The sequence below is a fragment of the Cebidichthys violaceus genome, unplaced genomic scaffold (genome assembly GCF_023349555.1).
Source record: "Cebidichthys violaceus isolate CVI_PGR_0920_01 unplaced genomic scaffold, fCebVio1.0.p SCAF_3, whole genome shotgun sequence".
Taxonomy (NCBI): domain Eukaryota; kingdom Metazoa; phylum Chordata; class Actinopteri; order Perciformes; family Stichaeidae; genus Cebidichthys; species Cebidichthys violaceus.
In genome coordinates this window covers 11492816-11517096 of record NW_027176483.1, presented here as the reverse complement: position 1 = coordinate 11517096, position 24281 = coordinate 11492816, and the positions used below count along the sequence as shown (strand labels likewise).

Sequence of the window (24281 nt, the reverse complement as noted above, 5' to 3'; positions counted from 1 at the left end):
TTATAAAGCTATTCTATCCACCCTTTCTACAGGTATAGAGAGTGCAGATATAATATAAAGACAGATTTCAAAGGGTACCTCATATCTAGGATGCTGGTGATCGGTATAGGAAGTCTTTCTAATGTTTCCACAAAATCAGATGGACAATTTCACTAATTTTTCTGCTCGTATACAGCACTAAGAAGGCACAGAGTGTCAGTTTTTGCAGCAGAATGTAGGAATTATAAATAGAGTGTATTTGCGCTTGCAGGCTAGCTCTGCTACATGATTGATTAGGATGGTGTGACGACCATTAAAAAGTCATTTAAAAGATGGATAGGGACCACATTTCCAAATAAAAACCACTTTATACCTGATGAAGTGCTGAACAAACTCTCCTTCAAAGACATTTACTGATTACTCTGTGTGTGTGCGTGTGTGTGTGTGTGTGTGTGTGTGTGTGTGTGTGTGTGTGTGTGTGTGTGTGTGTGTGTGTGTGAGTGATTGTAAATCAGCTGTAGAAGATACCAAAGCAATCTAGTCGGGCAGTGGGATTTTTAAAACTAAAATTAGATCTCAATTTTTTTTAGATTAACAGAAGCAGCATGGTGTTCATTTGGACGAAGATGTAGTCTATCTGCATACACAACGTCACAAACGGGCCAACACACGCACAACTGATTGAAATGTATCTGATAGCAAAGCATCGCTTCGACTGAAGCCTTATCCAAAGAACCAGAGCTGTGTCCAAATGTGTGAATGTATTTTAGCTCTGTCTCTTTAACTCGGGGCTCCACCACAGCAGCATGCTTTGGGATCATGCATAAACATGAGCTGGCCTTTCAGCTCTCTCCTCACATAACCAATCTAAATCTAAATGAGCCCCCACTACTGATACACCAGCAGGCAATGACATTACACCCCCCCAGCCCCAGCCCAATCCCCTACTCTACTCTTCTACCCCCAGCGACACATATACACCAGCAGGCAATAATTTCACGCCATCCCTCAAAGCCCCCCCCCCCCCCCCCCCCCTCGGCACACACACTCGTACCCCTTTTTTGCCGCAACCCCACCAGCTGCACAGTATTCATTTGATTAAGAGGGGGAGGACAGGGAGAAGGAGAAATGGTTGGGGATCACTTTATCAGGATGACTTTCTAAGATGGCTATCATCAGCTACGAAGCTATCTCAAGCCGTCTTCTGTGTTTACTTTGCTTATGTTCTCCCCATGTATCTGTTTGTCTGTTCACTGCAACTCCAATCAGAACTGTTTCCTCTGTTGTCGCATTCATGTATAATGGTTAAATGAATGGCTTGCTGGTAGAGAACAAGGACAGAATATCAGTTTGTGCTTGAGACTCTGAACGACGCATACTTGTATTGTAGTTTTTCCTCTCTGGCAAGTTGTCTGATCAACCACTGGAAAGTTTTACACAGAAGAAAACATAATAATAAAATCTGCTCTACCAACCTACGCTGTGGTCTTTGAAATGTTGCATATGAAAATCTGCGTGCTCTAAATGTGCTGTAGTGTGCAATTTTACTCCCCTCTCTCCCAGAGTCGTAAAACACATTATCATCAGCAGCAGCAGAAGCAGCAGTGTAATTCATCCGAGGTCGTTAATATTCATCATATCATTTAGTTACAAAGGAAACTCATCTGGCTGAATGTCACAGATGTAATTAATGAAGTGACCCCAGAGGTCATGGCTCCATTCACCAAACGCCTTCCACACACACACACACACACACACACACACACACACACACACACACACACACACACACACACACACACACACACACACACACACACACACACACACACACACACACACACACACACACACACAAATATGAAACACACATAACAGGCAGACACCCTCGCATACCACAACATTCACAAAATGGCTTCTCTTGGTGAGACCAGGGATGAGACCAGAGCATGCACCAAAGCAGACTTTATTTAGCTCAGTGGAGTATAGGAAGGGATAGGAAGAGAAACACACACCAGTAGGGGAGAACTTGGGGAGGGAGAGTATAGAGACGCACTAAACCACTGGAGCAGGACATAAGGACAGGTGCACATCACAGGTATCTTTTTGGTCATCACTATGGCAACAACATATCCAGAAAAAAAATAAAAATAATAGTTTTAACTACAGTAAGGATAACAGAGTCCCTTCACCATAGAGGACCCCAATATTTACATCTTACAGTCAATAAGATCAAGAGAATATGACAAATGAAATTTTAAATAATCAGTATACAAAAAACTGCCTTTGTGATATTTGGAATGCACATTTCTGTACAGAAGAAAGCTCATTGGTATTGTCGTAAACATTGGTTAGTTTAAGAACAAAACGTGACAGAGTAAGTCAGTCCACATCCTTTGGAAAGTTGGTTGTGATGTCAGTCTGAGACGAGTTCAGCAAAGCTGTTTTCGATGGACAAATGGCTAAAGACTAGAGACATTGCAACACAGAAAGGCTGACACCATACCGGTGGAAGATTTGGGGCTGAACTCCTTCAAATAGCTATGCAGTATCTCCATAAATATTGAGAAATGAATGCCCCAAGCAGGTTTCTCTAAAACTGAAGCTTGAAAAAATATTTCTGGTATTACGAAAGCCATTTTTATCTTCTGAGTCGGGGTAATTATTAGGATACTGAAAAACAAACCTGATGGAATTGAGCCCCACATATCCATTTGTTTACAACGGAATAACATAGGAGCAGTTTATCAACAGCATCACAGGTATCATTACAGTTTGTAGTCATTAAAGCCTAGTGGTAAAGCGATCAGAGCATGCATCTTTCTACAGTATCATTAGAAACTACAGTACATTAGCAGCAAACTGGACATCCTTAAGGGCTGAAGTTCAACACTATGGTAAAAAAGAAAGAAAAATAAACTGCAACATTTCTCAAGAGAAGTAAAACTCTTTAACCACTATATTACAGACTGCCATGGCTCTAGTTTGGGGTTTTGGTTACAGTCTCCAGTGTGCTTATGAGAGGCAGAAAACAGTAGCTTAGATATAGGGACTCCTTCCTTCTTTAAAAACAGCAATACATCGTCAAGTAAACAGTAGCGCTTATTTTTGTAGGTCATATGGTTAAAGTATTATCACGTCTTTGGATTTTTGTCTTAAAGCATTAATTATTGTTTAGCTATTATTGTTATATTATCATTATTACAGTTAGAATAAGGACTGGTTGCAAATGAACACAGGAAGAAAGGTAGAGAGCAAAAGAGGAAAGTCGGTAAGGTAGGAGAAAGAGGGAAAATAAATTAAGTGTACAAAAATAACATCAATAACATCCGAAGTTTCTCAGATTTGCGCAGTAGCTCCCCATCTGTAAGTGGAAAAGGGAGCCATGTCTCAATCATCCAATGAAGTCTTGAGTCAACCATACAAAAGCTAAATACTGTACATTTACCCCTCACACTATTAAACACTTTAGTTTCAATAAGGTTTTTGTAACAATCTATTACTCAGTGGTGAAAAGCTCAGATCTTTGAAATACAGATGTTTTTGTAGATATCTTTTAATACTTAGTCCTAGGTTAAACCATGCCTCTTCTGTTTTAAAAACAGAAAAGTACAGTATTAAGACCACAATTTAAGCAGAGCCATGTTGAGCTGTTGACCTGAGCATAGAAAGCTTTACATTAATCAAATAACATTGGTCAGCCATTGGTATATTCAAATAGAACGGAAAGGCAGTAAGTCACCTTGCCTGAACATATCAAAGCTGTCATCATCTTTTCATAATCATGACACTATTATATCGAAGCAAGACAGTTTATCTCAGTCCATACGATTTATATTAAGAAACTATTACTAAACACACACAATGTAAATTTGAGTTTGGTTAAAGTTTTCATATACAGTATAATGGTTGAGTGCTATAAAAAATAGTTTGCCCCGTTCAGGACAAACTGGCCTTTTCGTTCTGTGCTATTTGGGCTGTTATCCACTAAAGGAACATAGAAGGTATACATGTACAACAGAAGACTCATCATTGGCTTGTGGGGGGTGAAGCTGCATTCTGGCACCGTATCAGTCTATTGGTACTCGGCTTAATTTTGCCAGCTGCAGATCTCACCCATTCACCGTACAGACGTCAGCTCTGCAGTTTGTTATTGAAAACAAACATGTTGAAACTAAATCCACAGACATGAAAAATTTTGGTTACGAGCTTTGGAATCTGAGTCAGTCTTTACAAAAGCTCTATGCGAATACCTCCATCTCTCTCAAGGATATTTTTCCATGGTTTTTTTTTTTTCCATCTTCTTCTTCTTCCACTGTTAACTGCTTTGTTTTTCTTCAAGTTTATCTTTTGGAGCTCTCTATTTACACTAAAATCTCTTTGACAATTTATTTTCCAGCCTCTTACAGACTGGCACTACATGCTACACAGCTAGTCATCTAGCACTGTCTGGTGGAGGGCCCACTGTGAGTCTGTCATGCAGACTGAGAGGTAGACTGCAGGTCTAGCTGGGCAGTGAGGTCACATACTTGGAGAATGCTCTTTGGCCTCTGTGGCATCTGGTTGGTTTTATCAAGGTGGTGTTTGGTTGTAGTAAGGTGTCTTGACGCAATAGGGAGAGGAGCTCTTTTCAACGTGAAAGGACGGACCGGGAAAGAGTTTAAGAACAATAAGAAAAGAGGAAAGCTGTGGTAGAGAGGACTTGGTTTGGGCTCTCTCCTACTTTCAGCTGAGAGAGTTTCTCTTTGGGCCACTGTGGCTCGGCATCTTTGGGGTGTTCAGTTTACAGGTTTGGCAGCAAAGTGGACAAGCTATATGTTTAGAAATCAACAGCAGGTGCAGAAGGGGTTTTGGGAAGAATCTAGTAGAAAGAAGCAAAACGGCCGTAGTCTGCCTCTCTAAGCTCTGTCTCTCTCCCCTGCCCCTGCGGACAGCTCGGCCTGCTCCCTCTCTGCAGAGTCAGAGCTTAGGCTCCTGGCCCTCTTCTCCTTGGCTCTGGCATTCTGGAACCACACCTGTACAAAAAAAAAAAAAAGATTTGTATGAATAAATTAGCTATCACCCTTAAAATACTTAATTGTTCTGAAACAATGATTTTTCATCTTTAACAAATGAAACTGCATTTTATCATTTATGAATATTTGAAACATTTACCTGCACAACTCGGTGAGGCAGTCCCAACTCCTGGCCCAGTGTCTCACACTCATGTCGGTTGGGGGTACGGTGGCTCCTGTAGAAGTCTCTGAGCTGGAGTACCTGGAAGTGGCTCATTTGTGTCCTTTGGCGCTGCTGCTGATGTTGGTGCTGTTGCAGACTTTGCGTCTCACCCCAATCTGAGCTTGGACCGCCAGATCCCTCAGGACTAGGAGACCCCTGGTCAGCCATACTGGAACCCTCCTCACATGGGTACTCCTCATCGTCTTCCTCATAGTCATCATCCTCCTCTGGGTTGTTCAGATCAGTGGTTGAAGACAAAGAGGTCACAGGTGGCTTTGTACTTAACTCTTTGTTAATGATGACATAGCCATGGTTTGGGATGAGGTTGGAGGAGATAGATGGGCCTGGTCTGTCCATGACAGATGACATAGCCATCCCAATCTGCCCATTGGATCCATTACTCATTGATAAGTTGTAGCCTGCTCTTTCAGCCTCTGCCCAGTGGCGTGACCTCATATGGGCATCAAGAGCACTCTTTACCTTGAAGAGAGCCCTGCAGAATGGGCAGCGCAAGTGGTTCAAACCCAAGCTGAAACTGGATCCTGGCCCCATTGATCGGAACTGTCCTTTTCTCTCTCTGGCTCGTGTATTCTGAAACCAGACCTGTGAAGGAAAGACCAGCATGACTTAAAATTAGAGTTACACAACATAATTAAGTAATTTTCTTTGCCTTGCTTTCTGTCCCTCTCTCCAAAAAACATTAACACATAATCAAACACAAAAAACATCCTTAGAATACCTGAACCACACGTCTTGACAGGCCTACATCGCGTGCAATGCCTTCCAGGACTCCTCTGGTGGGGTTAGAGTCCATACTGTAGCGCTGATACAACACTTCAAGCTGTTCTGGGGTGATGGTGGTTCTTTGACGCTTATCCCTTCGGTGCTCTTCCTCAATCTCTCTACCGCCCCTTTGGCCTTCAAAACTGGTCTCTGACATGAGCTTTGAACTCTGCTTCATGGGTGTCAGGGAACTTTGAGAGAGGCTGGTGAGGTTGTTACTCGAGTGATCAGAGAGCGTGTTCTGAATTTGTATGCTGTTTAAGTGTGAAATCATGGAATGTGTGGGATTAGGGTGCATCTGGGACATAGCGCCTGAAAGCATTTGGCTGGCCATCAGGGTGTGGTTAGGGTGGAGCATCATGTAAGGCATGGTTCGGTCTGTGAAGCCAGAGTGGAGAAATTGGACCTGGGACTGAGCTGCCAGGAGGTGCCTGGTTTGATGCTCCTGCCACAGCTGGAATGAGGGCAAGGACACTGGACAGAGACTGCACTGAAACTGAGCCTGCGTTTGGAGCTGGGTTTTTTGCTGGGTTTCAGTGGATAGGCAAGAGGTGGCATCAGGCAGCCGAATGTGGCTTGTGTCAGACTCTGAAGCAGCAGGGAGGCTGGGTGATGTATCAACAGGCTTTTCAACAGCTGGATCAGAAGGAGGGCTGCATGTATGCCCCTGGCTGGAATGAGCTGTGGACGTGATGGCCTGTACAGTTTTTTGTGAAGAGGAGCGAGGCTGGGGTCTACTTTCTGGCTGCAGATTGGACTCAGGTTGTGGAGAGGACCCCATTTTCATGGCCTGAACAATTTCCTTACACTGGATGTCTGCATCTGAAATTTCATTTTGAGTTTGAACAAGAGCTAGGCTCTTGTTAGCCTGAGAAGAGATTGTTTTATCTTCTTGTTGCCTAGTAACAGGTGTTGGTTCACCATTGGCTGTTAGATGCTCACTTTCTATGCAGTGAGAGGAAGAATCAAGGACAGGTGAGTCAGGGTTGGTGTAATACTCATAAGTCAGATCCATGGAGTTTTCATTTTGAGATTCACCTTGTGCTTCATCCCCACAGCTGTTATCGTCATCATCATTCTTGTAGCAGCCATTTCTCTGTCTGTGAATGTTGTCAAGTTGGTTCTTCCCCTCTAATCCATCGTCTGTGCCCCGGTCTTGATTTTTACGGGCTCTCTGTCTTGCATTTTGGAACCACACAACAATGATTCTGTTAGGGAGAGACAGCAAAGCAGACATGTGGTCATATTCTTCCTCTCTGGGATACGGAGTCGCCTCAAACACCCCCTGCAGGGTCTCCAGCTGTTGTTCCGTGAAGCGGGTTCGGGAAGAGCGTCGGCCCCTATGGGGTTCTCCTCTCAGGAGGTCTGTTGTCTGGGCCAGTGGGGAGGTATGGGCTGGAAGGCCTGGGGACAGTGGACATGGGGAAAGTGACAGAGGCTGGTTTTGTGCTACTTCTCTGGGCTCCTCCAGGGCTATGGTCGGGGGGTTATTAAAATTGTAAGGGGAATCCTTGTCTCGCTGGCGCTCTTTAAATAGGGTGTTGCGAAACCAGTGTTTGATAACTTTATGAGGCAACCCAGACAGACCAGACATCTTGTTCATGTCTTCATCACTGGGGAGGCTGTTAATATCAAAGTGTTTCCTCAGGACAGTCAGTTGCTCCTCAGAGATTCGGGTTCGGGTTCTCTTACCCTGTTGTTCAAGTATTGTTGGGCTGACTTGGGGTTGCTGTCCTGTTTGGATGGGGCTGTGTTGGGATGGTTGACCGAGCAGTGCAGAATTGATCTGTGAAGGCTGACCTTGCAAAGCTGGGCTGAGCTGGGGTTGCTGGACAAGCAAAGAAGGGCTGAGCTGTGGCTGTTGCCCTAGCAGTGCTGTGTTGAGTTGAGATTGGTAGAGTTTTGCCAACTCAGGGTTGACACTTAAGTCTAACCAAGATTGGGAATGGAGACCCACAGACTGCATCATAACTGGAGGGAGGAGAGATAGGTCCATGGGAAACGGAATGTGGGGTAGGGTAAGCTCAGGTAAAGGCAGTTGGGCTTTAGGAAGCTGGGGCAAGGCTAAAGGAAGCATAGGTATTTTCGGTAAGGTAAGAGGTATGGCATTAGCTGGGGATGTGGTTTGAGAAGTAGCTGTAACAGTTGTGCTTGGGATGGGTGCCTCTTGTTGTGGAAATTCTTGAGATTGAGAAATAAATGGAGAAGAAGAAGGTGTGGGGGCAGTTGTTGTTGGGTCTGTAGCAAGAGCACATGTTTTGGTTATGGGATCTGAAAATGAAGGTACAGGTGAGGGTGCAAGGCTTTTAACTTGAGGCATAACTGGTTCCAGTGATGGTTCTGATTCTGAGGATGGGGCGCCAGCTGAAGCAGTTGAATTCTCCCCAGATTTAGGTTGCGTGAGTGGGTACATCTGGTCATACTGCAGCCTGTATTCTCTGGAAAATCTCTCCAGTGCAGGAGTAGGAAACATTTTCCTATGAATGTACTCCCGGTGACTTTTTAAAATCAAGGCATCTGAAAAGAACTTGCCACAGTCTCTACACTTTTCTCCCCTTCCACAACAGCCTATCTCTTTGTTTACTGATTCCTTGTCTTTCTTTTTATTGTCATGTGGCAAACTTTCTATCTCTCCATTGCCCTCTACTTGTTTGTTATCCTTGTCACAGCCTTCCAGCTTTCCATCCTGTAGTCCACTTAACTCAACTTTTTCTTCTTCTGAGCATACCTCCATCTTGTTGATATCAGAAAACTCCTGTTTATCTGGTATCATATGGGTTGTTATCTGCTGCTGGTGTCTTTGTCTACTTTGTATGTATTGCAGTGCCAACTCATAGCCATAACTCTGCAGTAGGGCTCGAACAGGCTCGCCATTCACAGCTGCATAGGGCACTCTGGGAGGAGGACACTGAAATCCAAGAAGAGTAAATGAAGAGGAATCCATTTCCTCTTTCTGACACTTATTTTTAAAAGTAGGAACAGGCATTTCTTCTTTTTCTTCCTCTAGATTAGAATTGCCGTGTCCTTTTTCTGACTGGTTGTTGGCGGATCCACTGCAGCCAGCTTCAACATTGGCTTCACACTGCATACGATCTTTTAGTTGGCTAACAGCTGAGTTTGAACGTTGTCGCTGGGTTTGTTTCTCATCTATTTGAGGTTGGGACTCCCTTTTAACTTCCACCATAACCTGTTCTTTGGGGATGGAGTTGGCACACACTAACTGACTAAGTTCAAGGCTCTTAACAGTTAACTCTGGGTTAATATTCATGTCTCCTGATAAATAAAAGGGCAGAAGAAGTTGCTGCTGCAGAGAGAGCAAGTTGTCTGGTGACAGGGAGAAGTGTTGTTTAAGGAGATTCTCTGTCCCTAAGGGAAGGTGCTGCATTAATTGGGACTGGAGCAGAGCTGTGTGTTGTTGTAACTGAGCTTGAGCCTGTGCCTGAGCCTGGGCTAACTGCTGCTGTTGTATTAGCATTAGTTGGTTTCTTGATGCTATAAGTTCTGCAACTCTACTTTTAGCCTGCTGGCTGTCAGTTGGGATAGAGAGGCTTGGCTGCGCCTCAGCTGCTAAGCCAGGGCCTAATAGTAAAGAGGTTGAAGAGCTTCCTCCATCTAGCCTTTTGGTAAATGGCAAAGCCTTTGATATTTCTTCTCTGTTGGTAGCAGCCTGTGTAGCAGTAGTGGGGACTGACACTGGAGCAGCTACACTAGATGCTGGGTTCTGTGGAGCTGAGTTCTGGGCGGCACGAGCTCTAGTCTGATGAAGAACAGAGCGAAGATGAATGTCCAGTGTGGAGCTCTGGCTATAGCCCACTCCACACAATCGGCAGCGGTAGGGCCTAGGATCTGGACCACGGGGAGCCTCGGGGACAGCAACACCTGTGCCAGAGTCCTGTAAGGCCCGTCTGGCCCGGTGGAGATGGGACACAGAGTTATAGTGGACCAGAAGAATGGTTTTCTGGGTAAAGGATTCAGAGCATACTGTGCATTTATAGGGCCTGGTTGGATCCAGATAGCGGTCCATTGTGGGGTTGGAGCTCTTTTTGAAAAGAGAGCTGTAAGTGGGTTCTGATATGATCTCCTCATGTGGCCCTTTCTCTGGCTCAGTTAAATCCTCCTCATCTCCATCAACTTCACCGTTCTTCTCTTTAAATTGTACTTCTTCCTTTTGTTCCTCCTTTACCTCTATGCCCAGGGCTTCTTCCTCCATCTCTTCATCCTCACCCTCTCCTGCTTCTTGACCTACTTGAGGTGATAAACTAAAATCTTGTTGAACTGAACTCTTATTTTGCTCCATGTATTGAGCAGTGTGAGGCGGTAAGAGTGTATTCTGTCCCTGTGTGTTTGTGTTGTCCAGCTGTGAGTGTGTGTTCTGCATGTGTCTCTGCAAGGCCTCTTGACTGCGGCATCGTCGAGAGCAGAGGGGGCACTCTGTTGCCGCCCTCATGGCATGGTACTGCCAGTGCAGCTGGAGCTTCTCTTGAGTGGGGAACGCCAAGCTGCACCTGCTGCAACGGAACCGGTAACCATGGCGATCAGAAAGAGGAGGGGGGTCACCGGTTGGGGAGGAGGGGGGGGTCTGAGTTGGGGACTGAGGAGCCAGTCTGCCATTGGAAGGGTGAGTGGTGTTGTCTTCAAGGGGTGGGGTGAGTAGAGCTGTGACATCTTTGGGTGCGGCTACATCTCCCTCAGTGTTCTCTACTGAAATGCCTGCAAAATGCCCCAAAATAAAATTGTAAATAGTGATAGTACATTTTAAATAGCATTAGACCAAGAAGACAATGTGTTTTAAACAAATTACAGTGACATGGTTTAGAGTTTTTACGGTGCATTTTAAACCAACCTTGTTTTTTTTGTGAATCAAGTGAGGCACTAGAATCAGCAGTATGGGAACAATTTGCATTGGTAGTCTTGGTGTTTTTATTTGTCTGAGTATCATCCGTCTGTGGTTCTGTCGGCAGCTGAAGCTGTGGTTGTTCCATGGATAGTGTGACCTGCAAAGAAAAAAAAAGTGACCGTGTGTCATTTTTGTTTTTATTTTTATGGGGGGGGGGGGGTTATTGCCAGTTATAATCCGTGCTGTTTTACCAATTCAGATTGAGAGAAAAATAGGATATTACCATATTTTCTCAATCCTATATTATGAATAAAACATTTAATTGAACAGAATAACAGCAAGCAAATATCCAGACGTAGAACATGAGTGCCTGCATACCCTGTCCTAATATCATAAAACATTAAAGTGTGAATCTGTGAGTGTATCGTTACATCTTGCACCTGCCTGTGCAGCAGTATAGACAGCAAGGCACATCAATTTGGTAATAAGTGTATATGGTGAGATATGTGGGTCTGCCCTTCAGCTCCGTCCAACATGCCCCAAGGGTTTAATAAAACTTTACTGAGCTGAATAATGAATTTATTTAAAATCATTCTTCATACAGAAAACCTCCATCTCCACAGCTTCGAGCACTGAGAGCAAATACCATATCTATGCGAACAGCTAGCTACCCTTAGGAAAGGACAGACAGCTAAAGATGAGATTTACATGACAAGCGTATTCTCTGCGTAACAGCTTTATAAGAGAGAAAGAGGAGAAGAACAACCACACACACACACACACACACACACACACACACACACACACACACACACACACACACACACACACTGCAGAGAAAACTGAAGGTCAGGCTTAATCTAGAGAGCGTAATTGGAAAGCAAGGTACATAATGGCCATCATCACCTCAGTCTGAATTAATGAACCTCAATTACTATCAGAGAGAGTGAGGGAGGGGTCGGAGGGGAGGGAGAGAGGACGATGGTGGGGGGTGGCAGGGGGGTAAGGGGTATAGAATATGAGAAAGAGAGAGAGGGAGAAGGTATGGGGCAATGAACAAAAAAAACTGCTTCGGAAAGAGAGAGTGAGTAAGGGAGGGGTAACGCATAAGAAATTGAGAGTGAGGTTGGGAGGGACAGAAAGGGAGGGGCAGGGACAGAGATTGCTGAATAGGAATGATAGGAGTAGGTGAAGGGGGGAGGGAGGGACAGCAGAGGGGAGAAAGGGTGAAAAGCAGTCAGTCAAGTGGAGGCGAAGAGCACAAGAGACAAAGGCCACTTAGCATACGGGCCAGGGAGATGGAGGATGGTGATGTGGATAGATGACCAGTCTTTGTTAGTTGGAGAGACACAGTAAAAAGCATGGGGGCCCCTTTTTAGCTTGACTGCACTTCTGGTAATAGAGGGCTACTTAAACATGCATTATAGAAAGACTGGCTTTTCCCTCACTCACTCAGTCAAACCCCTCTCTCTTCCACTCTAAAACACGTGCATACACATACACACAGAATGCACGGCTGCATCAAAGATGATAGCGGGGAGCTACTTAAACATGCATTAAAAAAAGCTGTGCCTTTCTCTCTGGTGCCTTCTTAATGGAATTGTCTCCCTACATTTCACTCTCCCCCATCCCCCATCGCTTTGCCTTCACGTTTTCTTTTGCTTCCTGACAAACGCAAATACAACGAATACACACTTGCATACACTTACTGTGCTGATGAGCTTGTCTACACAGTCCTGTGCCACACTGTGCACATGCGTGAGATGCTGTCGAAGGTGTGTGTGGGGGAGTTTAACCTGGCACAAAGGGCACTGGACAGTCTTAAAGAGTCGAGAAATGAGAGAAGTGGGAAAAATGGTTAAAAAGTGTTGAATTAGAAGGCTGAAAGAGTAGAACTGCATTTATTGTGTCTGTTGATACATTTTATATTAACAAGGACATACTTAAATTATTAAAATGTGTGTCAACTGCTCACCTGCTGGTTCTGATTTTGCTGGTGTATTCTGGGGCGTTTGGTTGAGATAGAGTTTTCCATTTCCTCACATTCAGAGGATGGACGCTTGACTGATGGAAATGACTCCCTCTTTTCTCTTTCCTCCTCCCTAGTTGTTTCTTCATGTAAAAAAAATCATATTAACATGAAAATGGATTGATATGTAGTATGTAATATGTTATCATGCTATCATTTGAATTAACATACCGGTCTCCTTATAAATCTGCTCTGCCCCCAAGTTACAAATGTCTTTGGTTGTGTCCAAAGGACCAGTGATGGTCTCACTGGAAGTTTCTATATCCTCACTGAGCTCTCCTGAGAGGGGACATGAAAAATAATTATGTTACACAAACATTGTGCTTCATACAATATGTTCTCACAAACTATCAGGTTAATTGTAGTTTATAATATCCTCTAGATAGCATCCTTCAAAAAGACCAATTTCTTTGGACCTCATGCTATTCTTCTTGCTTGCCTCCATACACTATTGATCAAGTATTGATTCTCCATTAGATTCTCCTCAGAGGTGGAGTAGAGGTAATATGGACTTACAACACATCAGTTCACCTCGATAAGTCTTAATCTGCACATAAACAAATCACAGGATGCACTTAATTTACAACTGAAGTGTTGAACAACTAATTTTAGCGGTTGTGCCAGCAGTTCACACACTCCAGACGATGTAAATTCAGTGTTTTATCTCGAACAAACGGGTGACTAGCCTTTACTTCCCCCATCCTTATCCAGGGGATTTGTATTGGTCCATTGATTAGCAGGTGCTAGTTAGCTGTTGTCAGGGGTTATTGGGGGTATAACAAGGATGTGTATTGACAAATCAATTTACTTGATCAATATCTCAGCAAAAGCCATTACTTATTTTCTCACTCTTTTCATCTCAATCCCCTCTCTACTCGATGACGTCAGTTAGTACATGCAACATGAAATCAAATACGGCCACATGGTTCATATTCTCACCTGTGACACCATCAGGGCTTTTCCTTATGGTAAAAATGGCTGCCAGCTCCTCTCCGCCCATTGGTTGCAGCTGTAGTAGCCCTTCCCTCTGCTGATGGGTTAGGGTTTGACTGTGTTTCATTACTTGTAGTTTAGAAGAGGAGGAGTGGTTGCATAAGAGACAATGGAACAGCCACGATCCCCCATCAACCTCACCATCATACTGCTGCAGGAACTAAAAATAATGAGGCAGAAAGGAGAGAATGAAAAGGAATATGGTTCACAAAAATGTATAAATAAAGTCCGATCATCATGAATTGCTGAATAAATTTATGTTTGAAATGCTGCTTGCATGCCCTGAGATAAAGGTGTTACTAATGACAGTCTACTGACTCGGTAAACCCGGACGCTGGCCTCGTGGTGGGAACTGAGGGAATGTCCTCGCAGCTTGTCCAAACTGCTGGTCACGTAGTCACACAGGTTGCATCTCAGCTGGACGGGGTTGCCTTTAGCAATAAGGGCAGCCCCCTCCTGACCCCTATCCCCACCCTCCTGGAGGTGAGCAGCAAGCTGGTAGCGGGTGCGGTGCCTGTCAGTCTGGCAGTGCAAGGAGAAGTTAGCCCTCAGCTGGGTGGTGTAGCCGCACAGTCTGCAGTGGCAGCCACCAGCGACCAGGGAGCACCACTCAGACTGGGGCAGAGAGCGAGGGGCGTTCAGGTGCTGCTCCACAGACTCTAAGCTGTCAGACGAAAAGCAGGAGCAGACAAGGCATTGAAACACGCCCCCCTGGGAGAGGGGTTCAGTGGGGGACAGAGACGAGGCTGGAGGGGGTGAGGGGGAGGGGGAGGGAGAAGGAGTGAGTGTAGACCCAAGGGTGACTGGCTGATCTGCAACTTGCTGACTGGTCAGTCGCATGTTCAAGGAAAGCTCCGCACCTATAAAACAGAGCGATCCACTGTAAGAATTTGCACATGTTTTATTTTGTTGTTGTTGGATTACAGCGAGAGATGCATTACTCACCTGCGTTTTGTAAGTGTTTCAGCTGCGGGGCAAGACTCCTACAGTGAGACAGGTAGTAACCTCTCTGGAGCCGCAGCATGTTATGAGTGTGTTTCTCGCTGGTGGTGTGTATGCGCAGGTTGCGGGCAATGCTGGTCTCATAGTCGCACACATCACACCGCCACCGCTTACCATGAGAGTGAGTGTGTGCAGGTGGCGGGAGCTTGGTGGGCTGGGTAGTAGGTGTGGGAGTAGAGAGTGGGGGCTTGTATGTGGGCTCGTCCACTGCGTTACCGTCGGAGGAGCTGCTGTTGTTTGTGGTAATGTGAGAAGTGTGCATGTGACCATTCGAGTGTCCCCCATTTTGAACGTTATTAAGGTGTTTATCCGACTGCATGTGTATGCTGAGGTTGCCTTTCGATGAGGTAGCATAGTCACACACCTCACAGCGATAGGGCTTGTAGCCACAGGCATAGGTTTCGCCACGGGCCAAGCGAGGATGGGGTTTCCCCGAACTGCAATAGCTACACACACCTCGTGTTGCACCGCCACACACACACTTTCCCCCGGAGGCACCACACACACACTGGCCTCCCGTCTCCGGATGTTTCTCTTTCATGTGGACTTGCAGTGTATGTTGAGACTTGTAGTGCCAGTTACACTTGGGGCATTTCAGCGTCTTGCAGGAGTTGCGTGAGTGCATTATGGTCATGTGACTGGTCAGTGAATTAGGAGAGAGGTCTTGGTTGAGGTTTTTAAGGACAGCTTCTTTCTGTTCTTCTTCTTTGTCTCTCTCGTCATCCACCTCTGTGTCTAGCTGGCTGTCATTTGGTTCTGGAGCTTTGGCACCATCTCCATTGGAAATGGAAGAGTGAGGAACCCCTGCCGGCCCATCATCCTCAGCAGGTGTACTGGCAGGCTCCGTACCTGCCAGTGGAAAAGCCAGAGTAGTAGACTGCTGGGATTTAAAGCTCTGAGGAAACTCAGAAATCCAGCCCTGATCTCCCTTAATGTCTTTTACCTCTGTCTCGCTCAGCAGGGCAGAAAAGGAGGACGGACAAGTGAAGTGCTTTGGAGAGGCGGAAAGAAAAGGGGAGGGCTTTGGAGATGTGGAAGGAGTGGGGGAGGGCTTTGGAGAGGCGGCTATTTTGCTGTCGAGTGTGCCACTGGCCTTCGCAGTGCTGGAAGAAGAGCTGTGCTGGCTCTGTTGAGGTAATAAAGAACATTTGGATTTGGTTTGGCTTTGGTTTGAGATGGCCTCCTCCTCTTCCTTCTCCTCCTCTCCCCCTCTGCTGCTAAGGGCTGCTGGGAGGCCCCCTGTAACTGACGCCTCTCCTACACCTACATGCACCTCCCCTTCTTCCTTCCTTTGCCCTGACAAATTTCCCTCCCCGAAGTCTTCCTTCATCCCCTGCTTTTGACACGCTCCATTCTCATGTGAATGTCGGCCTCCTTCTTTCTGCTCACCTCCCTGGGTCTCTTCTCTAGCCTGGGACCCCTCTGCGCCCTCCTCCTCCTGCTGAGGCAGGGTCAGGGGCTCTTTGGCAGGGGCCATGGCTGAGGTATGAGAAGATGACCCCTGCTCCGGAACGACCGCTAGGGTCAGGAGAGGAAGAGATAAAGCCTGGGGACTGAGGTCAGCATCTCTCTCCTCTCCTCCCCCTCCATCCCCTCCTCCTCCCTCACCGCTGTCCATACCAGAGGCTACAGCTGCCACGCATTACTACCCCACCTGTGTTTCAGATACAGAGAAAGAGAAGAGGAGAGCGTGACAGACAGAGACAGAAGAAAGGTGAACGGAAAAGAGAAGAAAATGAAATACATGAGTCATGTAAATAATATTGCATAACAGTGGAGGACATTGATTACAGTCCCTGGATAGCATCTGTTCAATACTGCCTTCACAGTGCGCAATACAGAGGCTGGTTACTCAGGGGTTAGCGTTAGCCCTTAATGGGAAAATCAATAGCATGAGCGCTAAACTAGGTAGAGGAATGCGGGTAAAGGCTACGCAGGAGGTCTATAATATTTCTCAGGGGATAGGATTAAATAAAGAACTGAATGCTTCTGAGCTAAAGGGCTTCCACTAAATTGCCGCACTTTGATACACTGGGTTTAAAAACTGTTCTTTTATCTGCTTTTATCTGTCTTTCGCTGTGCATTGGTACAGAGATATTAGGAGAGGAAACTGGAGCTCTGTTTAGCACGAGCCATTTTATAACACGCAGTGCAAACACGAGGTGGTCACAATACAATAAACACCTGTGTAATCTAATTTAGTCCAACAAATATTTGTATGAGGCTTATAAAATGTTTGTTGAGATTTCAGACAGGTTTTGATTAAAATCTGTGGTAATTTTTAAAGCAATAGTTACTGGTGTTGCAGTGCAGTGTATTATTTATCTCCTCTCCTCATTGTATGTGTGTACAATTGTATATACTAAGTCCCATTGCTTGAACACTAAAAACACACCCATATACACCCATGAACAATGAAGCAGAGATGTACATTAAAATTAATCCCTTTTTGTTATAAACTGAAACTTTATGTATAATGCATTTATAGTCAATGGTGTGTTTAAAAGAAAAACAATTGAAAGTAATGTTTGATTTCATATTTATTTAAAACTGCATTTCCTTGGCTTTTGAAATAATCTGTTCTTAATAAAATTGGTCAATGGGCTGCATGTGACATTTTATCATACATGAATTACCATAAACATTTGTGTCAATAATTACAATTTCCCAAAATTGATCAGTGAGGTTTCACAAATAATCTCCATCACCAGCACAATCATGCATCAAGTGACAGTGACTTCCTAAAAAAGAAATTGAGCCTCTCCTCCTCTTCTGTTTCTAACTGACAGATGGATGCCAGATGAGACAGATACATCTCTCTTACTCTGTGTGTCCCGCAATCTCATTACTGACCTTTTTTTAATCAAGGAGAGACCTTAATGTACCCTTTCACCTTCTACTTCAACCAACCAACCAACCCCCTCCTCCTTCTGCTGCTGCTTAAATACCCTCTCTCTCCTGTAGCCACCGCCTCTCCCCTCTCTGCACCTTAAAGATATATGGCTCATATCGGCACTCTGATAGTGCTTTAATGTACTGTGTTTATGTCACAGGCCACAGACCCTTGCCCACTGCAGCTGTCCACTGTCCCGCCGGATAGTGCTGAGGGGCTGAGCCTGACTGCCAGCAGCTGAGAAGAGTCTCTAATCTGATAAAGATTTTCATTTACACTGCAATCAATAACCTGGGTCTATCGGCAATGTAACTATTTATACAAACATTCCTGGCTCTCTATCGATCACAAGTGCGGGAAACCATCATTTAACAACGTGTGTGTGTGTGTGTGTGTGTGTGTGTGTGTGTGTGTGTGTGTGTGTGTGTGTGTGTGTGTGTGTGTGTGTGTGTAGGCTACATCTATGTGTGTGTTAATGTGAGTAAATCCTGTTGTCTTCTGCAAACTGATTGTGATAATGTCAATTAAGCAAAAGCACAAAGCACCTGGAATTTGACCTTTAATTACTGAAAATATTAATGCACAATACATGTTTGTTATTAGGTGTGAATACAACATAATTTGCAACAAAGAATGATGCTCAAATATCTAACAAAACATGTGTGTCCCCCCGAATCTTAGGCTGGTGTGTGTGTGTGTGTGTGTGTGTGTGTGTGTGTGTGTGTGTGTGTGTGTGTGTGTGTGTGTGTGTGTTAAGAATAGAGAGAAAGGAGAGAAAGGGGTGTGATGGGGTGAGAGAAAGACCTTGAGAGTAGAGTTGTGTGGCTATACTTATAGAAAATACATTTTGTTTGTCTTTTTAGGACCTCGACAAATACAGTTGGACATGGACAAATACTGTTTTGACCGCAACTGCTTTGCGTGAGGACCCCGCGTACAGCCTACCCCAGAATCAAGGTAATAGCACTAAACTGTATTTTGCATTATTCTGGGTACCAAACGGGGCTGTTGGAGAATACCGGACGGGCAGCGACTTGAAGTTCACTCCCCGTCTCTGTCTATGTTGTCAAGCCACCGACCAACACTCAGCCTCCAGACTACTTCAGCCTTTGTTTACAGTGGACCGCACCGTTCCACACTCCCGATTCAGATAAAGCAAGAGTGATCGCGTTCAGTATCCAGTAACAGGTGACTCAATGTACAAGCAGATCAACAAAAGCTCGATTTGTGCGATTTACAGGCTGCACTAACCAAACACCCCTTCCTCCCCACCGTCGGGGTGGCTTCCTCCCGTCCCTTTAATATCGTAAACAAACGGCAGACTTACATTTATGCAGCGGCTCTGGTACAAAGCTCCGTACGCTGAATGTGTAGTAGTCCGGAAAACAATCGTATAGAGAGCCCACTCATTCCTTATGAATGATCCTCTGCGTTTTTACGGAGCCAGGAGGAAAAAAAAGGGGAGAGGGAGAGAGAGCAGCGGGGTCCAAGTTGTTACCAAACAACAGTGTAATTAAAGCTACATATAGGCTGTAGTATACAGAAGAAGGGGGACGGAGGGGTTTGTGCGAGCTCCAGAGGTAGAATGAGTTCTGATCACTGTGGGGGAAAAACACTTGGCTCTTTATTCCTGCTAATTAGTTTCCTTCAAAAAATGGCTGAGATTACGCCTAGTGCGCATGTGCGTAATTGCGCAGACACCGCTAATTAGCCCGTTTGGATCAATAGGATTCCGCGAGAGAGAGAGGGAGGAGGGAGGGGGAGAGGCTACAGGGAACGCATAGAGAGGACAGGGAGGAGAAGACAATTTAAAAAAGTACGATAAAATTCAGCTGAAAGGTTTGTTTTTTATTGAAAAATGAATGTTGTCGCTGAAAAACTGTAGCTATATATTTTAGATGGATGTTAAAACAAATCCCAGCTGATGTAAAAAAAAATGTGCATTTGAGAGAAAACAAAATCGCAAAAAAATCTCTAGATGTCCCAAAAGATATGCTAAAATACCACGAAGTAGGCAACAATAATGTCAATATTCACCAAAAAAGAGACAAAGGGATTTTAGAGAAACATTATGAAAATCTACCACAAAATGCGTCACGATCACCGTGATTCACTATTGAGAACAAAAAGCACATTGCAAGGCCTTTGAGGATTATTTTAGGAATATTATATAGACATTTTGTTTGTGTTAAAGCAGACGGTTGGACGCTCAAATGTAAACATTATGTCCCAGACATAATGTTTACTTGCATAATGTTTAATCGCATTTTTTTCATGAAATATTAAAATGTCTGTTTGATAGCCCACCTGCTTTAGAAAAGTTATAGCATGTAATTGCAAGGTTTCTGGCTGACACATATTCACATTTAACAAACAAGTCAAAATATGAATGCTTAAAACAAAAAAGGGAAAAAGGTCTCGTCTAAATATGCTTGAATACCCTTGACTGTTTTTGGACCGAAGCTGCAGGTGGGTTGCGAGCATTGGTTTTTGCTGGTTAATTTACTCCGTTTGGATAACATTAAAATACTTAAGCCTAAATTGATGTGTCCACTTCTGTGTTTGTCATCACATAAGACCTTTGGGGGTTTTTTTCTGCTCCGGTCGTCCCATCCTCGCCACTCGGGTCTATTGTTATGATAATACTATTGTGAATTTCTCGCTGGACGTGCAATCTGTCGATCGTCCATATTTAAGAAGGTGAAAACTGCATTTATTTGTAAGATCAAATAATATATTTTATACTTAATTAGGTGTTGATTGTCACAGCTGACCTTATCCTTATTTTAGAATTGTATTAATATACATCCAGAAAGGTGTGAAAGGCTACGATGTTACAGAGAAAGTCACTATGGAAAACAAATATGGGCATATTATTGTATTACCACAGAATATAAAAAGGCTATAGTATTAACTGCAGTCAGGTTACTATCAGCTCGCTGTTGCGTGAAACAACCGCACTACAAGGCCACATCGGAGTCGTACATGAATATTAATGCTATTTCGTTGTGTTGGTTTTGAGAACGCTGACATTTTGATTTTGGTTTGTCTTGTTTTGGTCTGATTATTTTCTTGCATTTTTAAAACTATAAATATGTAATGAATTGATGCATTGGCCAATTAGTTAAGTGCCAAATTATTTGGTCTACATGTGTAGAACATTCAATAATAATTTTAATATTTGAAAACATTTAAAGTGCTTGTCCGTCTGGCACATGCCAGCAAGCAAATATTGCAGGTTATCATAAACATACATCAGTGACTGCTCTGTTCTCTTTATGCCTACATGGATATTTCCTGTTTTTGTTATGACTGCAGTTAGAACTGTGACAATTTTATGTCATTTTATGAGTAAAAGACAATGACAGTGAATGGTGGTATAATTTTAGCGTTAGTCCATATTGCAAGGTGTGTGTGTGTGTGTGTGTGTGTGTGTGTGTGCGTGTGTGTGTGTGTGTGTGTGTGTGTGTGTGTGTGTGTGTGTGTGTGTGAGAGAGAGCGAGAGAGAGAGAGAGAGACAGACAGAGAGACAGACAGAAACAAACAAGATGTGATCTGCTGCGTCTGTGTGTGCATGGGTTTGAATGTTAAAATGATAATTGAAGCTAAAACAATATGTATATTCTATTCATCCATACATGTGCATCCTTTTTTAATACTATAGTAAATATATAAGCTATCAAATGTGTGATGTAAAAGGATAACCTGTAAACACAAATGTGATATTAGAGAAAAAATATTTGGTTCTGAAAATTTTGCTCTGATTTTGAACCAATTATGTAGCCTATTTGAATTTCATCATAAACAAATGATCTTACAATTTACACTACAGTGCTGGGAACGCAATAATAAAATGCTTTCAATTGGTCCTTCATATTATTTGCATCGCTGGCTCTTCATGTAAATTTCCATTTGTTTTTGCAATTGCATATTTTTTTTGCCCTATTTAAAACAATGAAAAAGGGCATGTCAACACACACACACACATACACACACACACACACACACACACATTTCATGTCTACCTTCTCACACAAGGAATTCATACATACAAAACTACGCAGTCCTCTATAAAGCAGTCCTCACATAAAGTCAAATTTTTATAGAATAGAATAATTCTCCTGATTGGTTATATGCCTTGAGAAAGTCCAACACAGATATGAGAGATGCTCTCCCTGACTGGAACTTTGAGTTAATTTCCGTAGTGATAAATATATAAATTTAATATTTTACCGATGTTAAAGCTCTCATGTACATTTACATTTACATTTACAATTTACGCACACACACACTCCTTTGCATACACATTTAAACATGCACAGGCGGTACTGTAAAACGCAGCATGCCCTCAGGTGTATGCCAGGGGTTGTTGTTTTCACTGTAATATATAGTTAGCCCTTCCACCAATTTACCCTGTCAGTGCTAATGGGGCAATTAACCACCATGATACCCCCCAGGCAGAAGGAGACCCGAAAGCTCCCCAACTCCAAACTTGTCTTTATGACATTTATATGACAAAATGTGGGGGAAGCTGGGGACCCATCTGACACCTTGGAGGGTCCTTAATGTCACTCCCTCCCTTGCCCCCGCCCCTTTGTGCCCCAGGGTATGGCACTGAGCAGGAAGTGTAATACATCATGTACAGGAGAGGCCTCGTCCAGCAGGGAGAAAACTTTGTTCTCCAAAGCTTCAGTGGGGCCACTCTGATTTACACACTGTGTCCACTTCTGCATGATTCTGAATGTAAACTGACCTTTATAGTGAGCCATACAAACACAAACACACTTCCAGCTAACATACTCAGACTTGACCTCTCCCTTCATTCAAGCCTTTTTGGTATCTATAAGTCCCCCTATCTTTGTCTCTGCTCACATTCCCCCCGTCCTTCTTACATCCCCAAGGAGGCAATAACCTCCCTAGCAAGTGCCTCCCCTTGAGCCGTTGTCATAGTAACTTGTGGACTGGTCGACATGACAACCCCACCGTGGTCCAGAGATAAATGATAGGCCAGAAATGGAGAGGGAGCAGGCACATGGGGGATTTGCACCCCCTTTAATTTGGGATGCCTGATTCTGATTCAAAATGTTTTTTCTCTCTCATTCAGCATCAACCTGCTTTACATTTATACAGGTATTTACTAATCCTGTCAGCCTCCGCACAACTCCACGACTGTTAGCGGCCTTGCTCTACAGCACCTGGATGGACATAGTAAAAATGTTTTCATTATTGTGCTATTTTCCTTTCCTGTATCTTAACAACAAAAATATCTAACAGTGGTCATTTTTTTTTTAAAGCAAATGAATATAAATGTTGGGTGCAGGAAACCTGTATGTTTTTACACTTTGATCTTTTGGGGCATTAAACCCGGAGTCCGTTATTTACGATTACCACCAAATTAATTTGGAGGAAATTCAGATATGTGAAAAACCAGGAGAATAACAATATCTACAACTCCCGTCTTTCCACGACTCCATTTCCTAAACCCGAGGACAGTACTGTGACTGGCCCAGCACCATTTTATTGACTTTGTCATCCCACGAGTTAAACAGGTTCAGTTTTACTTCAATTCACTCACTCAATCAGTCTATTAATTGTGTTGTCTTTGGAAGAGGATTCATGGCTCCCTCTGAGAAACAAAATGCAAAACAATTGCCAGAACCTGAATAACATAAATGTGTAAAAGGCACTAGCATGGTTGATAGGTGACATAGTAGATTTGCACAAATACATTTCACTTATTTATTACATGTTCCATTTAACTGTCCTGTTTTTCATTATTGGACAGTATGGTCTTTCAAGAAGAGCACTCGGTGAGAAAAAGAAGTCCTGAGCGAGATGATGAATCCATTACAGCTCCCAGGGTGTTGCCCCTCTGCTTTCCCCGATCTCTGACCCCTCAGGGTAGCAAAGTTGGAAGAGATATGTCCTATAAGGATCGATATGTACCATTATTAATCAGGACTATTAGATACATATTAGATTTTTTAATATATCAAATGTTTTTATATATACTTATAATACCTACAGAACAGAACAATGTACATTACCTCCAGTCAAGCATCCTGAGGCTAAAAATATAAAAACTAAAACAAGACAACTGGATGATAAATGAGTTCACTAGACGTCGCCTCTCATCCTAGATGCTTCATTATTCTATTGGCAAATAATTTCCTGCTTTAAAACTTGTTCACCAGAAATGCAATATAACATTCATTTGATTTTAATTAGATATATGTTGTTTCCCAAAATTCAATGGCATAAACAAATTAAATACTGGAGAATTCACCACCCCTTTTTAAAACTGATAAAACTGTGTTGATGTATCATAAAACATCTTTAGCTCATAAATGATATGATATGATATGTCCATTAGATTATTATTTTTCTACATTTTACTTACTACCATAATGACAAAAATACATTTGTAATTACAGATTTTGAGATTTTTGCCTTAATTGTGTATATTAGGAATAGATTTGCACTGGCACCAAATTCACTTCTGTACAATAACAAAACTGGAAAAACTCAGGTGCCCCCACACGTATGTT

The 24281-nt window shown here is 43.5% G+C and overlaps 1 protein-coding gene across 1 annotated transcript; it reads right to left on the bottom strand.

Annotated features, from left to right (window-relative positions):
- Positions 1–1927: 1927 nt before the first annotated feature.
- Positions 1928–19323, bottom strand: LOC137881129 (zinc finger homeobox protein 3-like). The gene is made up of 11 exons (XM_068722903.1): positions 19061–19323; positions 14784–16494; positions 14157–14698; positions 13785–13998; positions 13017–13124; positions 12792–12928; positions 12526–12636; positions 10823–10973; positions 5936–10689; positions 5134–5799; positions 1928–4994 (listed from the first exon to the last, which is right to left on the bottom strand). Exons 2-11 carry the CDS (start codon positions 16456–16458, stop codon positions 4878–4880), a joined length of 8475 nt encoding a protein of 2824 aa, XP_068579004.1. The 5' UTR covers positions 16459–16494; positions 19061–19323; the 3' UTR covers positions 1928–4877.
- Between the last annotated feature and the right edge of the window lie 4958 nt (positions 19324–24281).

Coding starts and splice junctions, on each gene's coding strand:
- LOC137881129 (XM_068722903.1), bottom strand. CDS start 16,458: ATGGACAGCGGTGAGGGAGGAGGAGGGGATGGAGGGGGAGGAGAGGAG. Junction 13,125..13,784: donor AAGCCCTGATGGTGTCACAG/GTGAGAATATGA, acceptor GTCCCCTCTCAG/GAGAGCTCAGTGAGGATATA. Junction 12,637..12,791: donor AGCAAAATCAGAACCAGCAG/GTGAGCAGTTGA, acceptor CGACTCTTTAAG/ACTGTCCAGTGCCCTTTGTG.